Genomic DNA, 27,063 nt, shown 5'->3' with positions numbered 1-27,063 from the left:
TCTGCAGTATGACATCTTACATAGGGAAAAAGCTTCTTCCTAAAAGATAACTATTAATAATCAAACCAGCTTTAATATGACTGACCTTTCAAGGTCTTGTTTTGCATTAAACAAGTTATTTTTTAGCAATTTTAAGCACTGTACAAAAAAACTGGGTACATTCTCAAAGTTTAATACAGGGCTTCCCAACCAGGAGTCTGCTGGATAGATATTGGAGAAGGGTGTTATGTTCGGGTTTAAATTGAAAGAAAATGAGAAACCAGATAAAGCAAGCCAACCAAATTCACTTCACTTTGTGCTCCTCTCTGCTTTTTGAGTCTCTCCTGGAGGTCAGGAAGCCCTGGTATAACAATCACTTAAGTCTTTACAGAACATACATTTATGTGCTTCGTGTCCAAAGACATAAAGGCAGCCTTTGTTACTGTTCCCCCTCCAAACCTTCAGGTTCTTACAGGTTTCAGAAAGCTTTCCAAGATTGCTGCCTGGTTCTTTATATGAATCCAAGTAAACATCTATACCAAAGCAGCTCTTCCTGGGAGAAGATAAAACAGGCACGGATACATAACCAGGCCAACTGCGTACCAGGGACAAATGGAGCTATCAAGAGGTAAAATCCAAACATTGGACAGTTAAAACACATACATATCAGTTAAAAGAATGTTAGTAATGGGGCACTAAATAGAGTTAAGGCTGGGCAGCTGGTTCAACCATACCTTGGTATTGGAATAAATCTGCAAGATGAGGAACTGATGGAAGCCTTGAAAAAAAGAGGCACAGTGGTATGATAGGGTTAACTTTCACTGCATGTCTTTAAGGTAACTACTAATCAACCTAAGTGACTATAAAGCAGCTTGTGGAACTTTAGTAAACAAATCTTAAAAAAACCCAAGTATCTCACTGTAATTTTTAGAGTGGAGGGTGTGCCTATTTCCTTCAGGTCTAAACCGAGACATGAAAAGAATCATAAAACTGATACAAATTGTTCTGTAATTATCGTTTGAGAATTTTAACACCCCAATAACGGCTCTATTCAATGCTATAGAATTTAAAATACAAACTAGGGTTACTTAAATGAGCTCACTCGCTTATTGGGACACTAGATAATATTTTAGAATTGTTCCAGTTAAGAAAAAGAATTCTTAATTTCAGAATGCTAAAATTTTAAAGGCCAGGTACTGAACTCCCAGCTGTTTTTAGTTGCTAATTACAAATCTGACTTAAAAATAAGTGAAATACTAGTTCCTTGGACCTTGCACTTTAACTTTCCAAATGAAGCATGTTATGTTCATTTACATTTTCAAATGTTTCAAAAGCACACAATTTACCAGTTAACTCAATGAATTACAACACTGTTATTGAATATTAAACATACTGAAGAATTATATACTTAAGGGAAAAAAACACACCTGACACCTTAACATGTGCCTTATCAATCTCTTGCATTACTAAGGTACAGAATACTTCAGAAAGTAGCAATTAGCATAGTCTTATAAGACTAGGAAAAAATAAAAGTGCCCTGTAAACATGGCTTCTATGTACTTAATATTGGTAAAACATTTCACAGGGAAGCCAGTAAGATACAACTTTGAAAAATCAAATAAGGCAGATTATGAATTCTTTTCATTCACAAAAGAACAAAGGAGAAAAGGGAGAAAAATACCCTCCATCTTTAAAAGAAAAATATTAACCACCACAAGGTGCCACTGTATCCTAGCAAGCTGTAAAAATGGCCTTTTAAGAGGCATGTTGCAACATCTACCTCCCCGTCACAAGGGTATTTTGGGAACTAACTGAAAGTCATGGCTGATGCTTGGCCCGTTTCGTGGACACTTGGGAAGTAGACGGTTAAATACAAAGCATATTAAGTGATAACCCTTCATAAATACAATCTGAGACACTGACACTAGGAGAGAATACTTGGCACAGAAAAGATGTTTTCCCAGGGGTAGGGGCTGGAGGGGAACATTACTTGAGGTAACACAGCTAACCATTTTCCTAAAGTTTGGATGAATTTCAATAATCATGTTCTTAAAGACTGTGTGTGTGTGTGTGTACACACACACACACACACACACGTATCTCCTGGTGCTAAAGGTTTTCCTATGATCTGTACTATTATTACCTACATTCCAACACTAATGTGGATACTCTTCTCAACCCCCACCTCCACTACCACTGAGGTATAACTAATGTGTTCCTTTTAGAGCAAATATTCCAAATTAACATAGCTCATCTTCTAGTGTTGCTACAGATAAAGTCTGCAAACTTTTAACCTAACTTGTTCAATTTTGTTTCCAGTGGTACTTATAAATCTCAACCTTGTCTGCAGATGCTTGGAGTTAAATAGTAAATCACTTCAAACATTTTAGACTAGTAACATCTGAAATAGTCAAGAAAATCCAGATTTTAGTACTTTTCCCTATGCTTTGAATAACATAAACTCCCAACATTGTTTTTTGTTGTTCCTATTACTGCATGAAGTTCAAACTAGTTCTTAAGGACAGAACCTTTCTGTAATCAAGAAAAAGTGCAAAGATACAAAATGAAATGCAAAGTCTTTTGCAAGAAAATGCTCCCTCAAGAATAGGTGTTTGGATGCTGGTGAGGAAAAAAGATTTTTGTCCTCCATTGTACATCTGACACCTACAAATGACCTTGTCTTCAATGTCCACAACAATACTAAGTATATATTAGTCATGGACCTCACAAAATAAAAAATTAAGTAGCAAATTCCACTAAAATACATGTAATCTACATGATCCAATGGAAATTAACGAGTGCTATTGAAAAAGGTGTCCACATGCACATGTCCAATATGTGCATTCTACTGAAGGCTAAAAGCTTAAAATTCTACTTCCAGTGTTTATGAATAGCTTTAGTATCTACATTGATAACCAGCATTCTGGTTGAGTTACCTCTTACTTTAATACTTCACAAATGAGTAATACATCTTGGGAGGTTGGGGAGGTACCTGTTGTCAATAACTTTTATGCTTAGAATGTGCTGCAGTTTTTAAACTACTTAAAATGAACACCCTATAATAATGGAACATTTTATGCCAAGAAAATGGATTTGTTTTTAGCCAATCAGGACTACCCTGCAGATCTGAAAAATGTAGGTTACACCCTTAGGAAAGGAGACAAGGAGGCTCACAAATATAAAGGAATCCTGACTTTTACATGGACAGTTTTTTAAAAAGATAAAATGTATTACATAAGCGCCATAAACAGTGAAATCTGCTTATATTAAAAAAAATAAGTGAAGCTTTGTTTGGACATTATTTCCTTGCAAGAGCAGTACATATCCTTAGTAAACAACTACCATATTTACAATTTCCTTGATACTTAGGTAGGATTGGAAAGTCAGAAGAAAACATGAAAGAATGAGCTTTGAAATAATCTTTACAGCTAAGCTGATAACAGTGAAGGTAGCCAGATAATTCCTAAAGCAGACTTGTTTATTTTGTAGAGTATTTGACCATGTCTGGGTAGTTAGCTTGCTTTGTTAAAGGCCAAGGACGTGTTCAATGCCTCTTCTGGCCTGTTAGCTTTTCCCAGAAAAACAAATATCTGCTCCACAGTCAGACTAATCCTAACCCCAACCAGCCTCAAAAGAGAAATTAGGCAAGAGTACTAGAGTTATCACGAAGCTATTCTTACTACTAAGAAAACAACATAAAGTGCATGTCCATAGTGAGTCAGCAGTCTCATCTTCAAATATGGGCAGCACAATTAAAATGTGAATTTCCTATAACCCAAAATGATGCACTTTAAACAAAGGATAAAAATTCCTTAATCTTCCACTGATCTTTAAATGTGAGATGTTAGGTGTTAGAGAGAGCAATGAAATATTAACAAGTGTGCACTGGTACCTTAAATAAATCTCGAAAACAATACAGATTCGAGACTTTCCTATTAGCACACACATCTGTACCAACTGCAATTTGTATGCTAGAAGTGGTTTATAGTCTCTTTCCTCAACCTTTTTTTTTTTGAGGAGCAGACTTGTAAAAACATCAGTTTAACTTGTGCTAGGTGGTAGTGGTTTGTTTTTCTTAAACCAAAGCTCTGCCAAATTTGGTGATCTGCTTCATCTACTCAGGTAGAATAGCAGTTCAAGCTGCTGCTGCTGCTGCTCTCACCGTATGAAACCAGTTCATGCCTGCATTATCACTATCTTCATGAAAACTTTAAATTCTTCAGAGCAGTTTTCTTTACATCCCATCTTTCACTTCCTGCCTAAATCCAAGTCAAAATACACAATTTCCATTGGTCTTTAATGCAGTTTGATTCTGCACTGTCCTTTCCTTTGCATGTCACAGTAGCTGTTCACATACATTAAATATTATAGATATGTTCTGCTCTTGACATCTACACACTTACAAAAGCAGCTTTGTACTTTGTTTGGTGTGTTTTTTACTACGTTGGCTCACAAATAGCAGTTTTCTCATTTCTAAGCATGGTACTTTACAATTTTTAATGCATTAATACAACAGTGCATTGGAAAAGTACTGAGCCTCTACAAAATAGCTTTACATTTTTAAACAAATGAATGTGATTTTTTCACTTACACAAGCATAGGCTTTTTTAATATTTCCACAAGATAAATATCTCAAACTATAAGCTCACTCTACAGTGTGCCACAGTGATGGGCTTAGGAGACAATTATACACTTAGAAGGTCCTAACCTTAGTGTTATTTACACTGACATGTCCAGTATCACCTAGTCTGAAAGGTGAACAAACGATATTCAGAATGTGGCTGAATTTGTGTCAACTAATAACTGGGAATGATACAGCTTTAAGTAATCACTCATGAAACACAGACTGTAACTTAGTCTAAACTGGGAATTTCCTCCGCCCCTCTCTCCTATGGCGTGGGAAACTTTAAAGATCAACATGAAACAGATAGGAGCCATTGCTAAAGCAGATCTTTTAAGATAACAAAGGAGAAACTGACAAGCGTATATGATAAATTATCAGTAACAGAGCTGATACCAATTTGCCTGGTACTGACATCAGATTTTTAGATCCTAAAATGTTGCTTTTTAAGTATTTCCTTTTGTTCTGGAACAGAAACTGGAGAAAGGACAATGATTCCTTCAGAAAGCAATGACTCAATTCAGGTTGTTACTTTACATTTAAGCACCACTCAAAAAGTGGACATAAAAGCAAGTGATTCCTGTTTGCCCATCACTATACCAGCTACAAAGCTGAGAGTTCAGATCTTAATTACACAACACTTTCTCTGTTACCAGAAGCTAAGACTGCTCTGCGACAAATAGGACAAGTAGAATTCTCAGATAACCAGCGATCGATGCAATGAACATGGTACTCATGGGAACAAGGTAGTTTACGAAGTTTGTTGCCTTCTGTATATTCTGTAATGCAAACACTACAGGTTTTTAATGCATCGTTTTCACCAAAACTTCTCATTGCCAAGTTGTCAATCTGTTCTTTGGTGAGTCCTCTAGGTTGGTCATCATCATCCTCATTTAAGAGGAAAAACTGAGCCAGACTAAGGAAGGGCAAAGAACCAGTTTCATCAAATGTGACTGGGGCCCTATGTCGACCCTCTCGCCTGGCACCTGCTGAGCCTGCTGAACTTCCTTCATTACTACCTTCAAACACCTCTGAGCCAGATTCTGAACTTTCACCACTGGAACTGGAACTAGGACTGGAACTGGAACTGGAACTGGAACTTGAACTTGAACTAGAACTACTACCACCACCAGGACCCCCTCTTCCATTCCGTGATTCTGCCCTTTCCATATTTCGACTCGGGACCGAGCCGCTAGGCTCTGAATCGCTATCACTGTACATAAAGTAGCTTAACTCACCAAAACCTGTCATTATCTGCCTTAACATGGTCTGAATTGCAACAGATGTAGTCTCACTTAAACCAGTATTTAAGATTCTACGAATGGGAATTCTGATGGTACTGACATAGGTTCTCACACCTGCCCGCTCAGAACGTGAAAACGTACGTCTAAAACCTCCTCGTTCACTTTCGTAAGTGACAGTGTTGTTTGGTGTCTGAGACCTAGACCGAGTTCTGCTAGCTATGCTATCTCTCTGCCGATATTCTCCAGGACGAACTCTTCTTACTTGAAGATCAAGGACTATGGTTGGCGGTCTCTGTCCTGATCCTGTGGATTCACCATTGCCAGCTGTGTCTGAAGAACCTGCTCCTTGAGAGGCATTTCTTGTTCCAGAAGCTGCAAAAAGACCTCTGCTTAGCAACTCAGGTCCAGATATTTGCTGTCTCAATGTCACATGGTGCCGGGTTCTAGAACTTCCCTCATTCTCATTTAACAAAGAATGCTCAATAGTCTGAGATGAGGTACTCTGATGAGTTCTTCGTGGAACTTCACTCGTTGGATTCAGAGGTGACCTACTTCTTTCAGCTCTCGCTCTGGTTCTCCGATAGTCCGGGCTCCTACTTCTTGCCCTCCTCTGACCTCTGGTAGGTGGGACTTCTCCCGTTAGTGCTTCAGTTGAATTTCGTTCTAATCTAGATGGCCTTGCAGATGTAGATTCAGATCGTGGACTTTCCACTTGCCTTTGGCTGTTGTTTTCCACATTTTCTCCACTAGAACGTCTTGCAGACGGCTCATTTTCATTCTCTGGATTTTGGCTCCCATTATTACGGTTAACATTTATCTCTAAACTGAATCTGAAATCACCACTGTTTGGATTAGTCCGGCTCACTGCTCTCCAAGATTGGTTTCCTCGTTGCCCACTTCTTGTCGTATTTCCAGTCTGTCTGACAGAGTTAAGCCAGTCTATTATAGAGTCACCATTAGACACATCATCTGAAGAGTCTCCACCTATTTAAAACAAAGGAGGGGAAGAGGGAGAAAAAGGAAATACTAAAATTAGGACAATCATATAATAGTGCTCTGAAACTTTGCATTAAAGAAAAGAACTTTAAAATTCTGAACATAGTTCACATTTACGGATTTTTGTGAACTACACTGCATAGATTTTTAAGTAAAGGCAAGAAAATTGTAATTCCATTTGAAAAGAGCAAGCTAATCCTAGAGAAATTTGGAGAATTATTTTATTTTTAAAGGGGATCTGGAAGATGTCTATTTTTGGTATTTCATCATATACAGAGCCTAGCACACCACTGTGGGACTATCCGGAAACAATATTTTTTCAGTCCACTGCCAAAACACTAATGTAATCAGACCAGGTAAACAAACACTAGTTAAGGTATAGTACTAGTATTTTTGTTCAAATGTTCATTCGTTTACAACATTACTTTAGGCTCTTACGTGCCTTTGATAACACATGAGGTTGTTTTAAAATATAGGATTATTGTAGCCGTAACAAAAACATAAACAAGGTTTATAAGTTTAAAACTATTTAAATATATCTTAATGTTACCAAGATTCTAAATTGACATGAAATTGGAGATCAGATTAAATAAATACCCTGAACCTTGCATAGCACATATAATGGCCAGTTCACAAGCCAAACTATTATCCTAACCTTGGGTTACACAGCCATAATTCCTACTTCACACTGGGAGAGAAACACCAGACTTAAGGTTAAAGCAGGAATTCTCAACAGTGGCACTACTGACATTTTGAAAGTTAATTTTTTGTTGTAGAGGCTGTGCTGTGCATTATGGGATGTTTAACAGCACCCCCACCCTCTACACACTAGATGCCAGTAGCAAACCCCCAGTTGTGTCAACCAAAAATGTCTCCAGACATTACCAATGCCCCTAAGGTGGGGGGCAAAATTATACCCCATTAGGAACCACTGGGTTACAGAATGCAGCATTTCTTTTTGCTTCTGAAGAAGTCACGTTTATAAAGCAGGAATTAAGTAGAAGGAAATTTCAATTGAGATGGAAAACCAAGAATAAAAATCACATTTAAAATAGGCCACCCCTCACTGTGTCCCAATTAACACAAACAACCCAAAGGTGAGGCAGAAAAAAACATGCTGACATTCTCACCAAATGTCAAGAAAATTCCAGTGCTCTTTTTATGAGCAGTTACTTAGTGCCAAACTAATTTATGCCATTTCTGGATAATCTTTGGCTGACATTTAGTATACAAAGTTCTTATCATTCCATCCTCTACCCACTCCCACCCCCAAAGCAAAATATACCTCTATTTTCATCTGAGTTTTGTGGTGGTGGGCCCTCTTTAATTTGTTGTAGTCTTCTCAGCAACTCTTCCTCAGTACTTTCCCCTGAAAGTTTAAAAATGTTTGCCAAATTACAAATGAAAACCGGTGACACACACCACAGGGCAAAGATGAGATTAAAGGATATGGCAACTAAATACCTTATCTGATCTGATACAAAATGATTAGAAATTATATTTTTAAAATAGTTAAGAGAAGAAATTTTTTAAACTAAAATTAAAAAAGAAAAAGAAAACCAGTGACTCTTAACCCTCTGAGATGAAAACCAAGGAGTAGGAACCTGAGAAAAATTCACTTCTTTGGGAACATAAATATTACAACCTATATTTTTACAAGGGTCTTTCCCGTTTACAAAGCACTTTTGTATACAATATCTGATTTTTAAAAACTGCAACTCTGGGAGGTGGATGTTGTTATCTGTGTTTTAGAGAAAACAGACTGAGTGAGAAATTGACTTACCAGAAGCCAAACTGATTAACAGGAGGGCCAGAACTCCAACTAAGGCATTCTGATTCAAGTCTGGTACTATTCGCTCAAAACCTACTCCCTCTCTTAAAAGTCACGTTAAAACCTTACCTTTTAAAATTTAAGCAATCACCCAAAGGTTGGTAGAATTAAACAGAAATGAAGAAGAAAACAGATACTGAATTTTAACTAGGATCAACAGGACTTAGTGGGGTAAAAGAGAATAACTAAGCACAAAGTTCTAATTGCTATTTTACCTAAGGCTAGCTCTGGAAGATTACAGTTGGGACATATTCAGAAAATCAGAGTTGAATAAGTCTGTACCAGGAACAAAGTTCCCATTAGCTATTCTACACTTGGATCCGTATCTATTAAGTTAAATAAAGCTAACTAAGAACAAAAAGATTGTTCAGCTCCATTCTTTTCAATTCAGTTCACTAAAAATTCATAATGTAACTTAAAAATCTGATATAATTCCAAACACGAGTGAATAGAATCAGGTAGTAAGTACAGCAGTAAATGTCATTCTGTATCCCTTATATTAAATAACCACATTTCATAATGACTAAAGAAGCAGATTTTTAAAACACATTAAGTTTTTTTTTAAAAAAAGAACCCAGCAATTTACATATATAAATCTTTAAATTACATGTAGCATACCTGGAGTGCCTAGCAAATTGTTATCTCTCATAAGCCTATAATCTTCTTCACTCAGGTTATTTACAAACTGATAGAAAGCTTCTTCCCGATCCAATCGGTCCATCTGACTTCTGCGCTGTGCTGCAGACTGGTCACCACTTCCTTTATCGTTAGAATCTGAGTTTTCCATCTTGATGAACAAGTGGAAAATTACCTAAAAGGAAAAAGGAGACTTATCTTGAAAACAGAAGTCACAATGTATTCTATACAACAGTTTTAATTATGTGAAAATCCAGAATGCAGGTCAAGACGTTGATTTTAAGACCTCAAATGAATGAAATTTCATAACAAAAAAACTCCTGAAGAACATTGTTATACTAAGAAAAGATTAGGTCAGGGGTTAGAAAACTACTGCCCTTAGGCCAAATCCAGCCCCACTGCATGTTTTTATTCTCCTTGCAATCTAAGAATGCCTTTTATACTTTTAAAGGGTTAAAAAAAAGAATATTTTGTGATGTGTGAAAAATCGCATGAAATTCACATTTCAGTATTCATAAAGTTTTATTGGAACACAGCCATACACATTCATTTACATACTGTCTATGGCTGCTTCTATGCTATAAAGGCAGAGTTGAGCAGTTGTGACAGACTGTATGTGGCACTTATTGCTTTGCACTGCTGCTCTGTATACTCTAAGTTGCAGTGATGTGGTTGTAACTCAACAGCATTTCAAGTGCCACCATACTGTGACATTTAAAAAAACATTACCAGCATATACTCATCATGTCAAACAAGGAGAAAAGTGGACTTCAAAATGTCACGCTTACAGGCACAGAAGAGAATAGATTATTTTGTTACCAGATTAGATGCCAAAAATTGTGTTTATTACACAAAGACATTATATACTTATATGCTAACGTAATACAATATATATTGACATTATAATACTAAACAGTAGTCACAATATTCCAATTCACAGGAAAACTACAGTCTAAAAAGCTAGACAATTTAAAATAAAACATCTCATCACAAAATATTTCTTCACAAAAGTAAAAAATGAAAATAAGGCTTCCACCAAAGTAAGTTTCCAGTGGCTGATGTGTTGGCTAAGCAAGGAAAGCTGTTTATCAATGGTGAGTTAGTGAAACTGTGTTTGAGTGCAGCAGCTGAAGAAATGTGTCCAGAGAAAATAAACTTGTTTAAGAATATTGATTGGCCTTTTGGTGAGTACCATTGTATAAAAAGTTGAGGACATTGGAAGCAATGTCACTAATCAACTGAAAAACAAGGCAAATAAGGGAGTGGTTTTCTCCTTGGCTCTTGATGAGTTGACAAACATCACTGATAGTATTTCGTTGTCTATTCAAAGAGCCAAGTGTTGCTTATTCAGGGAGTTTGAACTAACTACAGAAGTAGCCTCTATGAATAGTCCACATGAAACAACTACAGGCAAGAATATTTCCAAAGTTGAGAAAACACTAATTCAGCACATCCTGAAGTAGAATCTGTTAATATTTAACACAATATGTTACAACTGAAATGGTAAAAGTATGTATGGAATGGAAAAAGACCTAGTTCAGGGGTGGGGAACCTATAGCCTTGGGGCCACATGTGGCCTTCTGGGTCCTTGAGTGTGGCCTTTTGACTGAATCCAAATTTTATAGAACAAATATCCTAAAGAGATTTGTACCGTGAAGTTTGGATTCCGTTGAGGGGCCGCACTTGGGGATCTGGACAGCCACGCATGGCCTTGAGGCCACAGGTTAGTTGGACAAATCTACAAAGCTTATGAAAATGTAAGGTGCTTAATGTCTACAGTTATGCATTATTCATCAGCAGGTACTCTGCAGAAAATATTTGAATATCATATTATAGAACTAGTAGTGTTAATGACAAACTTCACTCTTGTGGACTTAACCATCATCAGTTCCATGAATTTTTGTCAGAATTTTTTTTTTTTTTTTTTAAAGACGGGGTCTCCATATATTGCCCAGGCTGGCCTCAAGCAATCCTCCCACTTAAGCCTCTGGAGTAGCTACGAATACAGGTGCGAGCCACCACACTCAGCTTGTCAGAAATATTGGCTTGCTCTACCACGCAGTATTTTGATGGCTTAACATTGGTAAAGTTTTATTATGATTTGTTGTACTCAGGGCAAAGATGAAATTTTTTTTTTTCTGAGTTAGAAGAACTGCCCTCAATTACTACTATAAAAAATAAATGGCTTGTAAAAATCTTTTGCTGCAGACTTGATAATGCTTCTTAATAAATCCAACCTAAAATAAGGAAAACAATGCTTACATACAACACTTATACTGTGGTGAAGTCATTTCAACAATAACTAACCCTAGTATCACAAGTAATATAAAGCTGCTTTATGCACTGCTTAGGCTGTCAAAGAAATGAGGGTTCCATTTACAGACTAATTTATAGCAGATATATTTTCTGAGCTCAAACTATAGTTCCAGAACCATTCTGGGGACCCCCAATGTAAGTGCAAAAGAAATTTCCATATTTCGAAGTCCATTTAACTGTGCAACTGAGGAACTTTCCACCTAACCCTCCACTAGAAGTGATAACTCTGCAGTACAATATGCTAAAAGGTAAATACTAAGAGAAGAATCTAACAAAATTCTATACATGCCTTCTAAAAGATGACTATTCTCCATCAAAAATCATATGCTTGTGGATTAAGATAGTAGTACCTACATGTATGAAAAGACACTTTCAAAGGTGAAATATGGAAATCTCTGTCAGGTCAGCAATTATAGATGAACATATGCAAACAATTGATAAGGAACACTAACTCTGAACCCCAATTTAAACAAAATGTTACCCCCCAAAAGAATGCCATTCTTCTCACATTAGTAAACTTATATTACAAAACATTGTACTCAGTTTTTATTACCTTTTGAGTTTTATCAAGAAATCTTTGTGGAAATTTGGTTTCTCTCTTTTTATATAAGAGACTATGTAACATGCTCAATTTTGCTTTTTTTTTTTTTTTTGAGACAGAGTCTCACTCTCTTGCCCCGGCTAGAGTGCCGTGGCATCAGCCTAGCTCACAGCAACCTCCAACTCCTGGGCTCAAGCAATCCTCCTGCCTCAGTCTCCCGAGTAGCTGGGACTACAGGCATGCACCACCACGCCCGGCTAATTTTTTCTATATATTTTTAGTTGTCCAGATAATTTTTTTCTATTTTTAGTAGAGACGGGGTCTCGCTCTTGCTCAGGCTGGTCTCGAACTCCTGAGCTCAAACGATCCACCCGCCTCGGCCTCCCAAGTGCTAAGATTACAGGCGTGAGCCACTGCGCCTGGCCTCAATTTTGCTTTTTGATCTGCAAAGCCTAAAATATTATCTGGCCTTTTACAGAAAAAGTATGCCAAACCCTGCTCTAAGCAGTATGTAAAATTAGCCAAAAATTCTTATTTATCATTCACTAATTGTATGAGCTTAAGGAAACTAGAATATTGGCAGATTGCCACACACTCTCAATTAACCTCACTAATAAAAAATAATGGTAGTAATCAATCTAAAACATGGGAAAACTCCGAACAAAAATTTTCATTCTCTAATTCTTTTCCTTCCAACTCCAGATTCACCTTATTTAAGTTCACATAAACAAAACTTAATTCCATGAACATATGTGACAGTTATGAATGTTTGTGCCCTCCCCTCTCCAAATTCATATGTTGAAATCCTAACCCCCAAGGTGACAGTATTAGGAGGTGAGGCCTCTGGAAAGTGATTGGGTCATAAGGATGGAGCCCTCACGAATGAGATTAGTACCCTTATTAAACAGTCCACAGAGAGCTGGTTTGCCCTTTCTGCCACGTGAGGCAACAGTGAAAAGATATCCATCGATGAGGAATCTGGCCTTCACCAGACACTGAATCTACTGGCACCTGGATCTTCCAGAACTGTGAAAAATAAATTTCTGTTGTTTATAAGCCACCCAGTTTATGATATTCTATTACAACAGTCCAAGCAGACTAGGACAATATGAAAAATTGATTTGTAGAAAAAAGGTAGTCTACATTGGTACTAAAATTTACCCCCCCCAACATAAAAGTACCAGAATGCTCACAAATACTAAAGAGAAATATAAACACAAACTCTCTTCCAGGTATGAAAACACAAAGAAGTCTATCTTGTCAAACTGTCTCCTTGGTGAGCCTCAGTAAATTTTAGCACAGGCATGGGCACACCTAGATCTCTATCCTGTTTTCCTTAGATCATTATTCTTAGAACTGTCCTATCATTGTTTAAATTAGATGAGCATGTAAAGGAAGGTGAGGGGAGAGACTATATTTTTTGAAGGAGTTTTCTAATCTTATAACTAAGATTCCCTAATTTTGATAAGACTAAAGAAATTTCTGACAAATGCTGATCTTATAATACTTGAAAGACTAGAAATCAGCTGTTTAAATAAAACACTCATAAAAGTTACATGGGCAAGGCACTAAAACAAAACAAAAAAGCCCCAAAACCAACAACCAAAGGAAGCCAAATTTTTCCATATGGACCCCAAGTAATACAATTTGCTTTTGGAAATGGTAAAAGCACCTGATTTTTAAAAATACAGAAAATCAGGAAAAGAAACTTCAGCTGCAATTTCTCAAATTGGCTAAAAACATTTGGCTAATGTTCTTAAAGCACCAGATATTTTGAACCCTAATACATGGAAGTAAGGTCAAAATCTACTTGTGAAGGATCAGTAAATAATTCTGAAAATAACTGTGGGTTTAAAAGGCTTGAAAAATATAAATCTTCCGAAGAAGGCAAAGCCATTCTCACATTTAAAGAACATGAACCAAAGATAACAGAACACTCACATGCCAAGGAAGCTACAACAGTGGCACAAAGTCTTAAGAATAGTATCAGGGAGGTTAAAGCCCACAAGGAACAAAACTTGCAAAATTATGGGAAAGACTTAAAAAAACAGAATCTGAAACAAGAAAAGGTGTCTTACACTGAGTATGGTGGAGAGTCTGGTATATTACAGAAGATGGAAGGTAGAGTCACTCAACTTGTTTTGTTTCTATTTTATTCAACAGTGAGAACTGCCTTCCAACTGGAAATAGTAAAAAAACACACTTTTCAAAGAGAATCAAAAGCCAAGATAGCATAACTTGTAATGATAATCTTTCAGATACCACAGAGAACAGGAGAAATGCTAAAGAACTAGACTTCTTAAATGATCCAATCTTCAAAACCAGTGAGGCCTACAAACTAAAGAGAAGTAAAATCTAACAATCAACCTGGGGAAAACTCTGCAATAAACTATCAGATAAACTGCAAGCATGTAGAAGAAAACATGTTCACGAGAAGTGGGGTTCACTACCAAATTAACTTTATTTCCTTTATACAGGGATGGTTCTCAACCTTGGCTTGCACATTAGAACCACCTGGGAAGCTTTCTCTGGGGTTGGCCAGACATGGATATTTTTAAATTTCTACAGGTTGAAAACCTCTTTGATAGGGACAGCGGGATGACATTGCTGCCTTCCCACTCGGTTTCTGCAAAGGATCTGAAGTTTTTCTTCCCACCATTATAAAGAAATGTAGGCTATACAAACCAGTATGTCACCAATAGAAGAAAGTGAAAAAAAAAAAAAAACAAAAAAAAAAACAAAGAATAAAAAAAGAAATGTAGGCTAGATCATTGCTTCTCAAACTGCAGCGTACGTAGGAATCATGAAAATCTTGCTAAAATACAGATTCTGATTCAGTTGGTTGGGGGTGGGCCAGAGATTCTGCATTTTTTATTTTTTTTTTCCACTTCAGCACTGGCATGATTTAATCTACATGTTTAAATAAGCCTCCAGGCAATGCTGATGCTGAACCTAGAGTCACATTCTGAGTAGTAAGGAGCTTGAGGACAATACAGTTTAACAGATTCAGTTTTTGAATATCACCCTCAAAGATTATGGAGAAATGTTAGCCTGAAAACAGCCCTGTAAACATCAGCATTTTAAAATGAACCATTTGGATTAATCGGCCCAAGACATGCTAAACAAATGTACAAACTCAAAGCTGTGAGTTAGCACAGAAGATGTACCTGATAAATAACATTCTGAATTCTCAATGGACTATGAGCCTGGGCTAAAATAAAAATGATGATAAATATGCTACCTTGTACATTTTTATTAAGGGCTATCAAGCTAAAATAACCCATAGTAAAAGTACAGAGTAGGGGAAGAAGCTAGTTCACATGAAAAGACCAAGTTTTTAGCTAACCCAAGCTCAATAAAAATCTGTTTTTACCTGGCTAAGAAATCTAACAGATTGCTTTCATAGACCACAGTGTTCATAAAAAAGCAGGTAACAGACCCACTGAAATCTGCTGTTCAGACGACATGTGGAATATTGAAACACTTTTAAAATACCTCCAAAAGGACACCGACAAACATTGAGAAAGTATCTAGATAATCAAGATGGTGAGAAGCCTGGGAACATCATAAAAGAAATGGTTGAATTACCTGGAGATATTTAGCCTGAAGACTAAAAATGGACATGATTATAATCTTCACATATTCAGAGAGGTATAACATGAAAGAGAGCACAGCCATAGGGACAAATGAGAGCCAATAGTTGAAGAAATATGGAAGTTAATAATTCTTCCTTTTAATACAAGTCTAACAAAATTGTTCAAAAATGGAGATGCACCCAACCTCTTGAAGCAAGCAAACTACCTGTCTTTGGAGACATTCAAGCAGAAGCTGGATATTAAAGGGAGGATTCCTTATTAGGTGGGAGTTGGAACAGACTAATTTCAAAAGACCCGTTGGACAAAATGTCATTAAGGATAGTTAAGACTCTTGGTCTTCTATTCCAGGCCTAAGGTCATACTAAGCTACATATTCCAGTGACACAAAATCACAACATTTTTTTGGCAAGATCAATTTACTTAGGTTGCCCCACCTCTGCCCTCCAATATACCTTGTGTTTTACTAACCTTCACACTTTACGGCTGTTCCCTCAGCCTCTTCTTAATCTCTCCCTATTTCATTCACCTTTCAAGGTTCAACAAAATCTTCCCTCTTATTACTATATCAGCTAGCAATTTTTCCATCCATCTCTGCATATGGCAGTTGTCTGTGCCACTACAGTGGCACTTCCAGCCTTCCATGATGTTTCATATTTTTGAAGTGCCTGTGCCTTCTCTTCCCAAGTAGTTTCCTCTAGGGAAAGAACCAAATTTATAGTCCCTTTAAAATTCCCCCAAATGACACTAGCACAATGCCTTGTACACTGTGGAAATTTAAATGACCAAACCAAATCCAGTGTGAATACTGAGTTCATTTCCCTTAATAACCTAACTGAAGCAGCACTGCCCCAAAGAAACACAATGCAAACCATACATGTAATTTAAAATTTTTTTAGAAAGTAAAAATAGATGAAATTAATTTTAATATCTTATTTACCCAACATAACCAAAATATCATCATTTCAACATGTTTTCAGCATAAAAAATCTTGAGATGTTTTACATTCTTTTAAAAACAATAGTAAGTCTTTGAAACCGGGTGTTTCATACTTATGACACTTCACAAGTTGGATGCTAAATTTTCAAGAGAGAGTGGTCTATGGTTCTACCAAAACAATAAAGTTGTGCATGGTAGAAAAATATTTTATAGTACTTCAGTTTTTTTAACTTAAAATGAAAAAAAAATTAAAAATTTCAGTTCCACAGCTACACTAGCCACATTTCAAGTCCAACAGTCACATGTGGTTAGTGGCCTACCATATTGGACAGCATAGCTTTAATGCATTTCTTTGTGAGGTAGAGAAATCCCACACATGGCAAGTTTCAAACGTTCCAGATATATTGTTCATACTCTAGAATATCCCCTTTATGTTTTGCAAAAATAAAATAATGTTGAATACTCTACAAATATGCATGGGATAGATAATTCTTTTCTATGCTCACCAATTTTCAAGATTCACTGTTGACCTTTTAGAGTTTCTACAATTTCCTACATGAAAACTAGAGACAAAAAATTATACCCCTAATTCAAAACTTTCCTGACACACTGATTTTAGAGATTGTTGAATCCTAAATAGCTCCTGCCTGGTGAACTTGGATTCCATTCCATGCAAGATGTATTTTTAATTCAAAATTTTAACAGAGACACACTCACAAAGCAACATGTGAACAAATCCAGGTAACTACTACTTCCATAATAACATGCTCCTCTCTTTCCCCCATCATCCCATATATATGCCAGAGAAAATCAAGGAAAACGTTTTCCCCACATGATATTCCCACAACACACTTGTTATTTCAAAACTGCAAGCAAACTGGCAAGGCTTCATTAAACAGAACACAATGTTTTTGCTAAGGTAGAGATTTCCATTAAAGCATTTTAGTCCTTGTAGTTGGATAGGGAACAGAGAGAAAAATCTGATTTGCTTCCCTACTACTGCCCAAAGCCTCCATCCTTTTTGCCTTATTTCTGCATTTCCCCTGGGCTGGGATTAGGAGTCAAGAGATTTCAGCACTGGCAAGGCACCTCCACCCTAAAATGACATTTAAGGGGTGAGTTACGGCTGAAACACCTGCAGAGGTCCCCTGGACTAGAGGTAATTACATATGGAAAGAAAAAGGAAATGCTGAATGCAAGCAGTGCTCTCAAATGCCTCGTAAACTAATCTTACTCTCACACACCCAATGAGCTGATCTCATTTTAAGCAGTCCTTCACTACCTAACTGGCATAAAATGAAGCAATGTGATAAATCTAAACCACAAGTTCTTCCCCAGGTAGATGTAATGCCACTATTGTTTGGTAAGTGCAAAAGAACATTTTAAAGGTTAACACATTAACTGCCATGGGAGTTACATTTAACTCACTCTAGTTTTGACTCCAAGGCCAAGTGAAGCATATATAAAATCTTACTTGTTGATGTTCTTATTCTTACAATATTGACAACTGAATGTTAAAAATGTGGATTAAATCAATAGAAGTCAATAAATTTCATTTTTCTATTTATGTTTACTTTTAAATCACACTTGAAGTTTTTATCCTATTTTTGTAATAAAACACCGTGGCCCCAAAGAAAAGTTTATGATTTTTTTGTGTGGCACTCAATGTGTTAAAGCATGCCAAAGATGTCAGGGAACCATAGTCCAAATGATCAAATACAGATTTTTCTCCATTTTGGTGTGAAATCATTAGTGAATAATTATGTTAACAAAACAGGTCTCCAGATTCTATTTTATGGTGAACAACACTGTGGTATATTTCCAGTTCAGTAGCAGGAAAAAAAGAATCCCTATACAACTGGGGCTCCTTCATTATAAAAGAGATCTTAAATCTATTTCTTTAATTATCTTTCTATCGAGTTATAGCATTCATGTGTATAAGTCAGAAATTTTGACTTGAGTTTTTGATTAGCATTAGCCATTTTAAAACTTAAATATTTCTATGAGGAGATTACCAATAAATACAGTAATTCAGTAGATGAAATGTAATTATTTCATTTAACCCTCACGACAATCCCCTGAAGTAGGAATCACCATCTCTACTTTATAGTTGAGAAACAGAAGCACGGAGAGAGGAAGTGATTTACCAAAAAGATCCTGTGCCTAGTAAGTGGAAGAGCCAGTAATTAAATCCAGGTCCAAATCCAGCCAACTTTTCACTAAAGACAACTGCCCCCCAATAGATCCCAAGACCATAGACTTTAAAACACATTCCTTCAATCCCGATAGGCAAGAAAAAACTGTTCAATCTCACTATGAGCTTTTTATACCATGTTCCTTCCCTGTATGAAAAATTCCAACATGACAAAAACAACCTTTTATAAGCAGCATGAACCCAGCTGGACTTATTTTTAAATAAGTCAACTTCTAGTATTTTTGTTTTAAATACAGCTGCCCCTTGGATAAATAGCATATTTTATTAACCTTATTTCTTTCAGAGTACTGCATGCCAATATATCCAAATCCATTCTTGGAAACAAGCAGCCAAATTGGAAATTTTGTCCAGTCATTTCAAAAAACTACTCATTTGGTCAATGAATGTAGGACTGTCTCAGGTAAATTTAACTCTGGGGAGAAAAAGCCAACAAGAACACGAAACCTGAGATTTACTCAGTAATTAGGTAATTTAAAACAGATTTTATTCACCTGGAGCATTTCAGAGCATTCTACAGTCACTATCATATGCTAATATAAATTATGCAAATTACTATGTTTCTGACCACTACTGAAAGCAGCATCTCATTTAATTCTCCTAATCCATGCATACCAATCTTTAAAAAAAATTTAATTTTGTTAAGTTAAGGCAAAAAGTGACTTAAAACATATTGTTCAGTACTAATGGGTCAGGAGACCTGGTGCAAAGGATAAACACACATATTGTATTCCATGGACACACTACACATACTATACCCAATTAAGGAGACTTAAGGCATCAAAAAATACTGTTAAAACAGACTATACAAAACTGAATTCTGAAACATAAAATCAAATGCTTGCATAAATATCAATTTTAAAAAAAAGTAAGCCATCTCTAATAAGGCTGGAAGGAATTATTTCTTTTTGAAAAACAAAAGGCGGGTGGCTGGGAGGGAAGAATTAAGCTAGCCTAACATTAACTAATACTAAATTATGTTAAGCATTTTCACCTTTTGCATACATGTTCATTTAAGCTCCAAACTCAATAAAGTTCTAAAGTAGGACATGTAAATTTTTAAAAAAACAGGGTATAAACACAAAAATGTGTCACACTGACAAGAGGGCAACCCATTTTGTAACAAAGCTTCATTGAGAACTTCATAAAGGAGATAAGAATGACATGTGATCCTTGTCAAGGAAGAGAAATGTTAGCTAAATACTACTATTGCCAAAATGAAAAATTATTGTTTTTAGAAAGTTAAATCACAAAGAACTGCTGAATTTGAGGTCAGAATATTAAGTATCATCAGAGAGTAGACACCAGAAGTGTTAGGAATTCTTCATATATAGAATGTTTAATTAAAAATTTATGGCATTTGTAACAAATAAATGGTTGATAACAACCAGATAGCTTTTTTTTATTCTATACATGCATAGATGGGTGGAATTCAGCTCTGAGAAAGGAAAAAGAGATACTGAATTCTAGTCTGATTGTAATTTAGCTATGTGAATTTGGCCACTTAATTTAATCTTTTGTGTCACAGAATCGCCATCAATATTAGAGTATTGGATTAAATCATCTATAAGGTACCGTCCAGTTCTGTGATTCTGTGATTGTGGATAAAATATAATCTAGGTCACAATTACACAGTATTAAGTCAGAAAAATAAAGCTTAAGAAACACCACAAATAACTAGGATGTATGCTTAGAAGCTTGCTTTCCTCACTGCCATTTCACTCATTATGTACTTCTAACTTCTTTTATGTGACTATCTTATCTTTTTGAAAAGAAATATTAAGCATTCTTCGCAGGGTTGATGTTTCACTGCCTTTCTGTATTGCACAATATACCTCTCACCAACTGCATAATTTGTTGATAATTTCCAATAGAGGAAGCTACCAAGGCACCCACCACTGATACTACTAGAGCAATAAGAAATTATCAAATTTTATCTGAATAGCAATGTTAGCTTAGCCTCATTTATATTCTTCTATCTTTACTACTTAAAAAGGACAGCAGGGAAAAACCAAAAGAACTCAGGAACATCCCTCATGTGTCCACTGACTTGCAGCTCAAACAATTTTGACTACAACCCTCAAAAACAGTTAAACTGAAAGAGTATTGAAAGAAATTCAGTAAATCAAAGAACTGAAGACCATGCCAAATACTGCCAATTTATAGGATCTAGTTAAAAAAGGAAACCATCATGATGACATCTCATCTCACTTAAGTACTTTAATTAAGACAGTGAATTTAATCTTCAATTACCCATTTGATGTTCTTTTATTATCGAGCTATGTCACTAAATTAGAATTTGGTCTTATCCATAAATTCAATTTTGACTTGCTTCTCTCATTATTCCCAAGCAATAAAAAAAAAAGACTCAAAAGCCCAAAAGGTTCATGTGTTTATTTAAAAGATAGTTATTAGTGTAAATGTAAAATCACCGATTACTGACAATGTTTTATTCATCAGTAACTAAGGTACTATTTTAAGGACTTAAAATTTTTCCATCAAAAAAAATCGACTTCTTAAAAAGAGTGAAGACAATTTTTAAAATTAAAATCACTTGACCAAAAAAGAAATTATCTACAGTTATATTATTTGAGGAAAACAATTTTATATTAAGACCAAACATGCTGACAATTGTTCTTCCTGAACCAGTGTTCCTACACAGACATGACATAAGAAATGTGACCTTATATCCCTGATTTTTTCCAGAAGAGTAATGGTTTATACTTGTGCTGGAGTAATTATTAATATAGCCCCCTTTCACTCTCAAAAGTGTCCCAGTTTGGATAATTTCTATGGTCCCTTTGTTGTAACTGACACTAAAGGGAACTTTGGTCAATATAAAGTGAAAATTGTAGTTAACTCCTTTCTCCCTACAGTCAAGTGGAGATCAGGAGGAAAGGGACTTTTTTTCACTCCAGAAAAAACTTAAAAACACTAAACACAAATATCTCCTTTCTCCCAGAAAGTATTGTGTTCATCACTATGAAAACACTATTAGACTGTCAGACATTGTAACAGCAGCCCAACCTGCAGCTGTGAAATTACTGCAAGAGGTCCACAAATCTAAATAATACACCAAGCACTGCCTACAGATATTTGTCTCACACGTACGTAGTTGCTATCACGACTAATGCAATTAAGATCTTAGGTTGGAGCACTCAAGTATGAGAAAATCTAGAGGAAAAACACCAACTATATATTTCAGGAGGAAAACTTCAAGTTCATGAATATATTCCCATAATCCAGGTGTATTTTTTAAAAATACCACAATTGATGAAAGGAAAAACAAACTGATTATCTGGGAAACTTCCATGTTCAAGGTTGAGAAAAAATAACTAAGGAAAAAATGGATATAGAAGTATTATTTCTTACACTGGTTATCAAAACTTTAATGTATTATGTACACTAGGTACTTTTAGAAATCAATGAGCTATAGGTTTTAGAAATCTGTTATACAAAAATGTTAAGGAACAGGACTTATAAAAGAAAATTGTCCTTGTCCTAGGCAGTGGCCCCAAATTCTAGCACCTCACTGGTCTGGGTTTGACAGAAGACTTTTCACTTTCTAATTTGCTATCCACTCTGTGGTAAATCAAGGGAACAGGAGACTGGTCAGTGATTTGCTCTATTTCTAATCTACTAGGACTATGGAAAAATTAATGTACACATAATATAATTCCATAAATGCACATGCCCCATTTGATCTACTGTTTTATTTAAGGCCTCACCACACAGGTTCACTAACCTGAAAAACATCCAACCAGCCTAACATTTCTAGATCATTTCATTATTAAGCTATTTTTAAAAAACATTTCTGATTTTAGATTAAGTTTACCAAGTTATATCAAGATATCAAGCAGATTTTAAAAATTAAAAAACTGTATCAAGAGCATACTAGTTGAAACAGGAACTGTAATAGAGAAAAAAGGAGGGGGACCACTAGATAAGTCTCACTTGCTTCTTAAAGCAGATTACCTTTAAGGGTTAACAAAAGTTTTTGATGCAATATAACCTATAGTCTTTTTTTTATTATAATCTTTCATTTTCATTGCATTTCCTATCAATTAAACAGCAATCAAGTCTAGAGACATTCAAGTTTAGTGACTTCAATGTCAGGCCTGGGATAAAATGAGGACTCCACCACTTACTAGCTATTTGAGGACACATTACTTTACCTTTTTGAGTTTCAGTAACCTCTGTAAAAGTTAACATCCTCATGAGGCTTTGCTGTGAGGATTATAAAATAATGCATGTAAAGCACAGGGCCTAGCACATAAGTCTTCAATAGAAGTTAGTTATGAATTTAAGCTAGCTGCCCATCCCAGTTTGCCTGAGACAATTCAGGTCTGCACCTGTTGTCCAGGAATAATTATTAATAATGTCCCCTTTGCTCTTAAAATTGTCCTGGTTAAGGCAAGAAATTATGTGGTTACCTTAATGATGATGATGATGATGATAATGAAAGGAACTAATACCAATTAAAAGTATTACATAGTAATTATCACTTTTTGAATCTCAAAGGAAAAATAATCTAACACTACACAAAATACTGCAAGATTATATTCCTGAAAGATATTCTACTGGTATTTCATTTAGTTATTTGATGAACATTTAAATGTTATTTTGTTTATTTATACTCATCATTCTAACAATGATTTAAGGCAGCAAATTTCTTTTTTGTTCTTTCTGTTCTATACAGGTATTGGTAAATTTCAGACAATATTTTAGAAAGTAAAAATCACAAATAAAACACTGGTGAGTTCCAGGTACTCAGTAACATTACCCTTTGAATTCTCAGAGAAAAGTACCCATCATGAAGAATGCCCAACACCAACTAATATAATCAATGAGCCCATCCAATTACAGGGCCTGCAAAACAGCACAATAAATATTTGTAAACATGCATTCTACATATAAATCATCAGGAGACGCAACAAAAAATAAATTACCTGACTGTTATGACATAGTATTGAAATACAATAAACTGGATTTTAGTTTTCTTCACTCTCTGCTCTAGAAAAAAAAAGAATCCATTATTCTTCCTCTTTTATAAGATATACATTTTCTTCGAAATAGACATATCCTATGTATTTTAGTTAGACACACACACCATAACCCAACCGAATTCAGTATTACTATTAGGACATCTGGGAAGACCAAGAAGGTCAGAGGGGACCAGGAATTAGATAAAAGATTAAATGCTGAGAGTCAATCCACCCTTTAATATACGCTTGCTTAAAAGAGGTCTTTCCTTATTAAACCAATAATTATTTTCAGATTCTCATAGTCACTTTCAAGGACTTATTTGGTAAATTACACTAGCCTAAGGCAGGAACTAAAGTATTAAAAATCATCAGGACACCTTAGGCTAAAGAATGTAACATTTTTCAGTTAAGAGGAGAGTGTCCTAAGATCATATTTTTAAAGTGTCTGGGGTGATATGAATAGTTATTTTGTCCATAATCATGAAGAGCGAAAGAAATGATTAAGTAGCAGTACATTTATTATTTTTTCCCCTTTTCAACCAGCCAAAAGCACTGCGGTTAATTCTGATTCAGGAAATGCGGGCTCCATACTTTCAGCAAAAAAATATTATTGTGGGGCCTTGCAAATGGTGTATGACAATCTAATATAAAAGCCTCCCCTTGCCCCAAGACGAAAAAAATGGCCTGAATAACAAGTCTCCTAGGCCTCAGATTCCCGGACTAACCTGTGGAATAAGTATGGTGAAACTGTCTAGGGAAGGAACGTGGCTGTCTCCTCCATCTTGAAATTAATCAGCATAAGGGAAAAAGGGACTGAGTATTCAGGAAGCAGAAGCCCAACCGGTTAATACTAGTTACTAAGCTATGGCGTACGTGGCAGGTACCGCCCGCAGAAGCCGAGACCCTTAGGCTTTTTTTTCCTACGGGGGTAGGGGGTGGGTTGTTGGCGGATTAAACGGAAATTAACTTGAAAATAATTTGGCCCAATTCCCACCCCTACCCAGGGAAAAACAACAAACATACAACGGTTTTCCCTCCCTTTGCGGGGAGGGGGAGGGAGTCCTTCCAGTGAGATCTGGCAAGGGATACGCTAGGGTTATTCGAGCAAGGGAGTAAACCACATTTGCCTCAGATCCTCAGGGAAGATGTCATCACGGCCCCAGGGGGCGCCTAATTGGTAATGCCCTGCAGAAGGGCTCAAAATGGGGTTTCGCAAATCCTGGGAAATCTAAAGGCCCAAGAGTTTCCAGCATCCGACTTATGGCAGCCTGATTTTTCCCTCTTTTCCCAACCCCAAGCCCGCCACGTAAAACGCGGGGAGGCGAGGAAAGCCTCGTGAGCACAGAGGAGAGAAAAACCTGAGGCGTTCTAAGATTCTCACGCCTGAGGCCAAAACTAGAAAACCGCCTCCTCCGATTTCCTAAGGCTCCGGAGGGCCCCGGCTGCAGCTCGCGCGGCCACGGAGAAGTGCTACCCACCTCCTTCCCCTTCTTCAAAGAGCCCATTGACTGTACCACCCAACTAAAATGGCAGCGGCGACTACGCCACGGAGCCCCCCGCAGCAACGGGCCTGGGGTCCGGAGGCGGCGCTGAGCCTCCACCACGCCGCGTCACTTGGGCCATTTTGAGAGAACGCGGCAGCCCCGGTTCCTCTGTTTTCCTCTCGCTCTACATCCATTTCTTACAGGATTCCCAAGACTTCACTTACTCGGTTTTAGAGTCAGAATCCGACTCGGTCGGTTCGGCCGCCTCCGCCGAGGCTGCTCTGCGCCTCCCCTGCCGCCTCTCTCAAGCCCGCCTCCGATGAGTCGCTGGTTGAGACCCGCCTCTAGCCCAGCGCCTGCTCGGAGACGTTGCTCAGGCAGCCATTATCTTCCCCATTGTTACCAAGCAGCGACAGGAAACGACTGCCCACAACAGGAAGTGATGATGCCGCGTCCCGGTCCCGCAGCCCCACTCCCAGCCTGTTAGCCAATCCCAGTCGATTCCTCGAAAAGCCTCGGCGGGAGGAGGAGGGGCACGGCAGACGACGCGGCAAGGCGGGCCGCGGTTTGGAAAAGGAAAGCGCCTATGACGCCCACCATGTGACAGGCCCCACCCTCCTCCGCCATTTTGAATTGTGGCGAGATATTCGCGTTCTGAGAATTGTGGGAACCTGCGCTTTCCCATTTTGAAAGCTGGAGGACGTCACTGTCTGACTGCTCGAAGCCTTTTTCAGAGAGCGAGAAATGTGGTATTAGTCTATACTGGCAGGCAGTCACACAATCAGTCCGTCCCAGTTCATACAGCATTCTACGTTTTATTAAACATACATTTATTGAGCGCCAACTGTATGTCAAGCGCCATTGTAAAATGCTTAAGAATTAAGAGACCAAAATTAAGAACTAAGAAATTAAGCAAAATAAAATAGATAAAAATTCCAGTTCTCGTGGATCTATAACCTACGAGGGGCAGGGGACAATTTTTTTAAAACACAAACACATGTCACATTACTTGGTGATAAAACTAGGGAGAAAAATAAAGCGAGGAAGGGGGACGGGAGAGGAGGAAGGGGGACGGGAGAGTGCCCTGTAGGGACAAACGGGAATTACCATATTTAGAAGAGTGGGAAGAGACGGTCTCTTTGAGGCGGTAACTCTCAGAAGTACTTTGAAAAAGGGCGGTGATTGTAAAAGGGTGGGAAAATCTGATAACGTTGGAATTTGTAAAAGGGCAGTTAAGGAAGGCCTTTCTTAGATGGTAAAGCCTGAAAGAATCGAGGGAATGCAGAACACAGCATGCCACTCCCATTGTGACAGTTAAAGGAAAACTTACCCAAGTTTTTAGGATATTCTGTGTTTCTTTTCCCATTTTTCTGTTTTCTGATAACATGCCAGCTACTCTGGCTTTCTTACTATTTTTCCAACAAACCTAACTTGTTCCCACCTCAACTACTTTACCTAGGCTGGAATATTTTCTTTTCATATCTTTGCTTTCCAAGCCTCATAATTATCACCTCCTCAGAGAAGCCTTCCCTGACTTCCCCCATCCCCTTACCTTACCTGCTTAATTTTCTTTAAAGTACTTACTCTGAAAAGCATGTTGTTATTTTGTTTACCTCACCATTTAAAAGTAGTAAACCTCTATTTTGTTCACCGTGGTATCACCACAGACCACATAGTAAGCCCTCA

General features: G+C 37.0%; 1 protein-coding gene across 2 annotated transcripts; it reads right to left on the bottom strand.

The window, feature by feature from the left end:
* RLIM (ring finger protein, LIM domain interacting) lies at positions 1–25,741 on the bottom strand. 2 transcript variants are annotated; one of them, XM_069463315.1, is made up of 5 exons: positions 25,602–25,741; positions 23,858–23,921; positions 9,290–9,482; positions 8,126–8,209; positions 1–6,828 (listed from the first exon to the last, which is right to left on the bottom strand). In XM_069463315.1, the coding sequence occupies exons 3-5, from the start codon at positions 9,456–9,458 to the stop codon at positions 5,231–5,233; spliced, it is 1,851 nt and encodes a 616-aa protein (XP_069319416.1). In that variant the 5' UTR covers positions 9,459–9,482; positions 23,858–23,921; positions 25,602–25,741; the 3' UTR covers positions 1–5,230. The 2 variants fall into 2 exon arrangements, with proteins under 2 accessions (XP_069319416.1, XP_069319415.1); XM_069463314.1 differs by lacking the exon at positions 23,858–23,921.
* Between the last annotated feature and the right edge of the window lie 1,322 nt (positions 25,742–27,063).

Source organism: Eulemur rufifrons, chromosome 30, assembly GCF_041146395.1.
Source record: "Eulemur rufifrons isolate Redbay chromosome 30, OSU_ERuf_1, whole genome shotgun sequence".
Lineage (NCBI taxonomy): Eukaryota > Metazoa > Chordata > Mammalia > Primates > Lemuridae > Eulemur > Eulemur rufifrons.
The sequence above is the reverse complement of the archived record's forward strand: the minus strand, read 5'-3'. Positions and strand labels throughout refer to the sequence as shown.

Excerpts from the sequence above, each read along its gene's own strand:
- RLIM (XM_069463315.1), bottom strand. The coding sequence starts at position 9,458 with ATGGAAAACTCAGATTCTAACGATAAAGGAAGTGGTGACCAGTCTGCA. Across the intron at positions 8,210-9,289 it reads CAATTTGCTAGGCACTCCAG|GGGAAAGTACTGAGGAAGAG; the intron begins GTATGCTACATG and ends TTAAACTTTCAG. Across the intron at positions 6,829-8,125 it reads AAACTCAGATGAAAATAGAG|GTGGAGACTCTTCAGATGAT; the intron begins GTATATTTTGCT and ends TGTTTTAAATAG.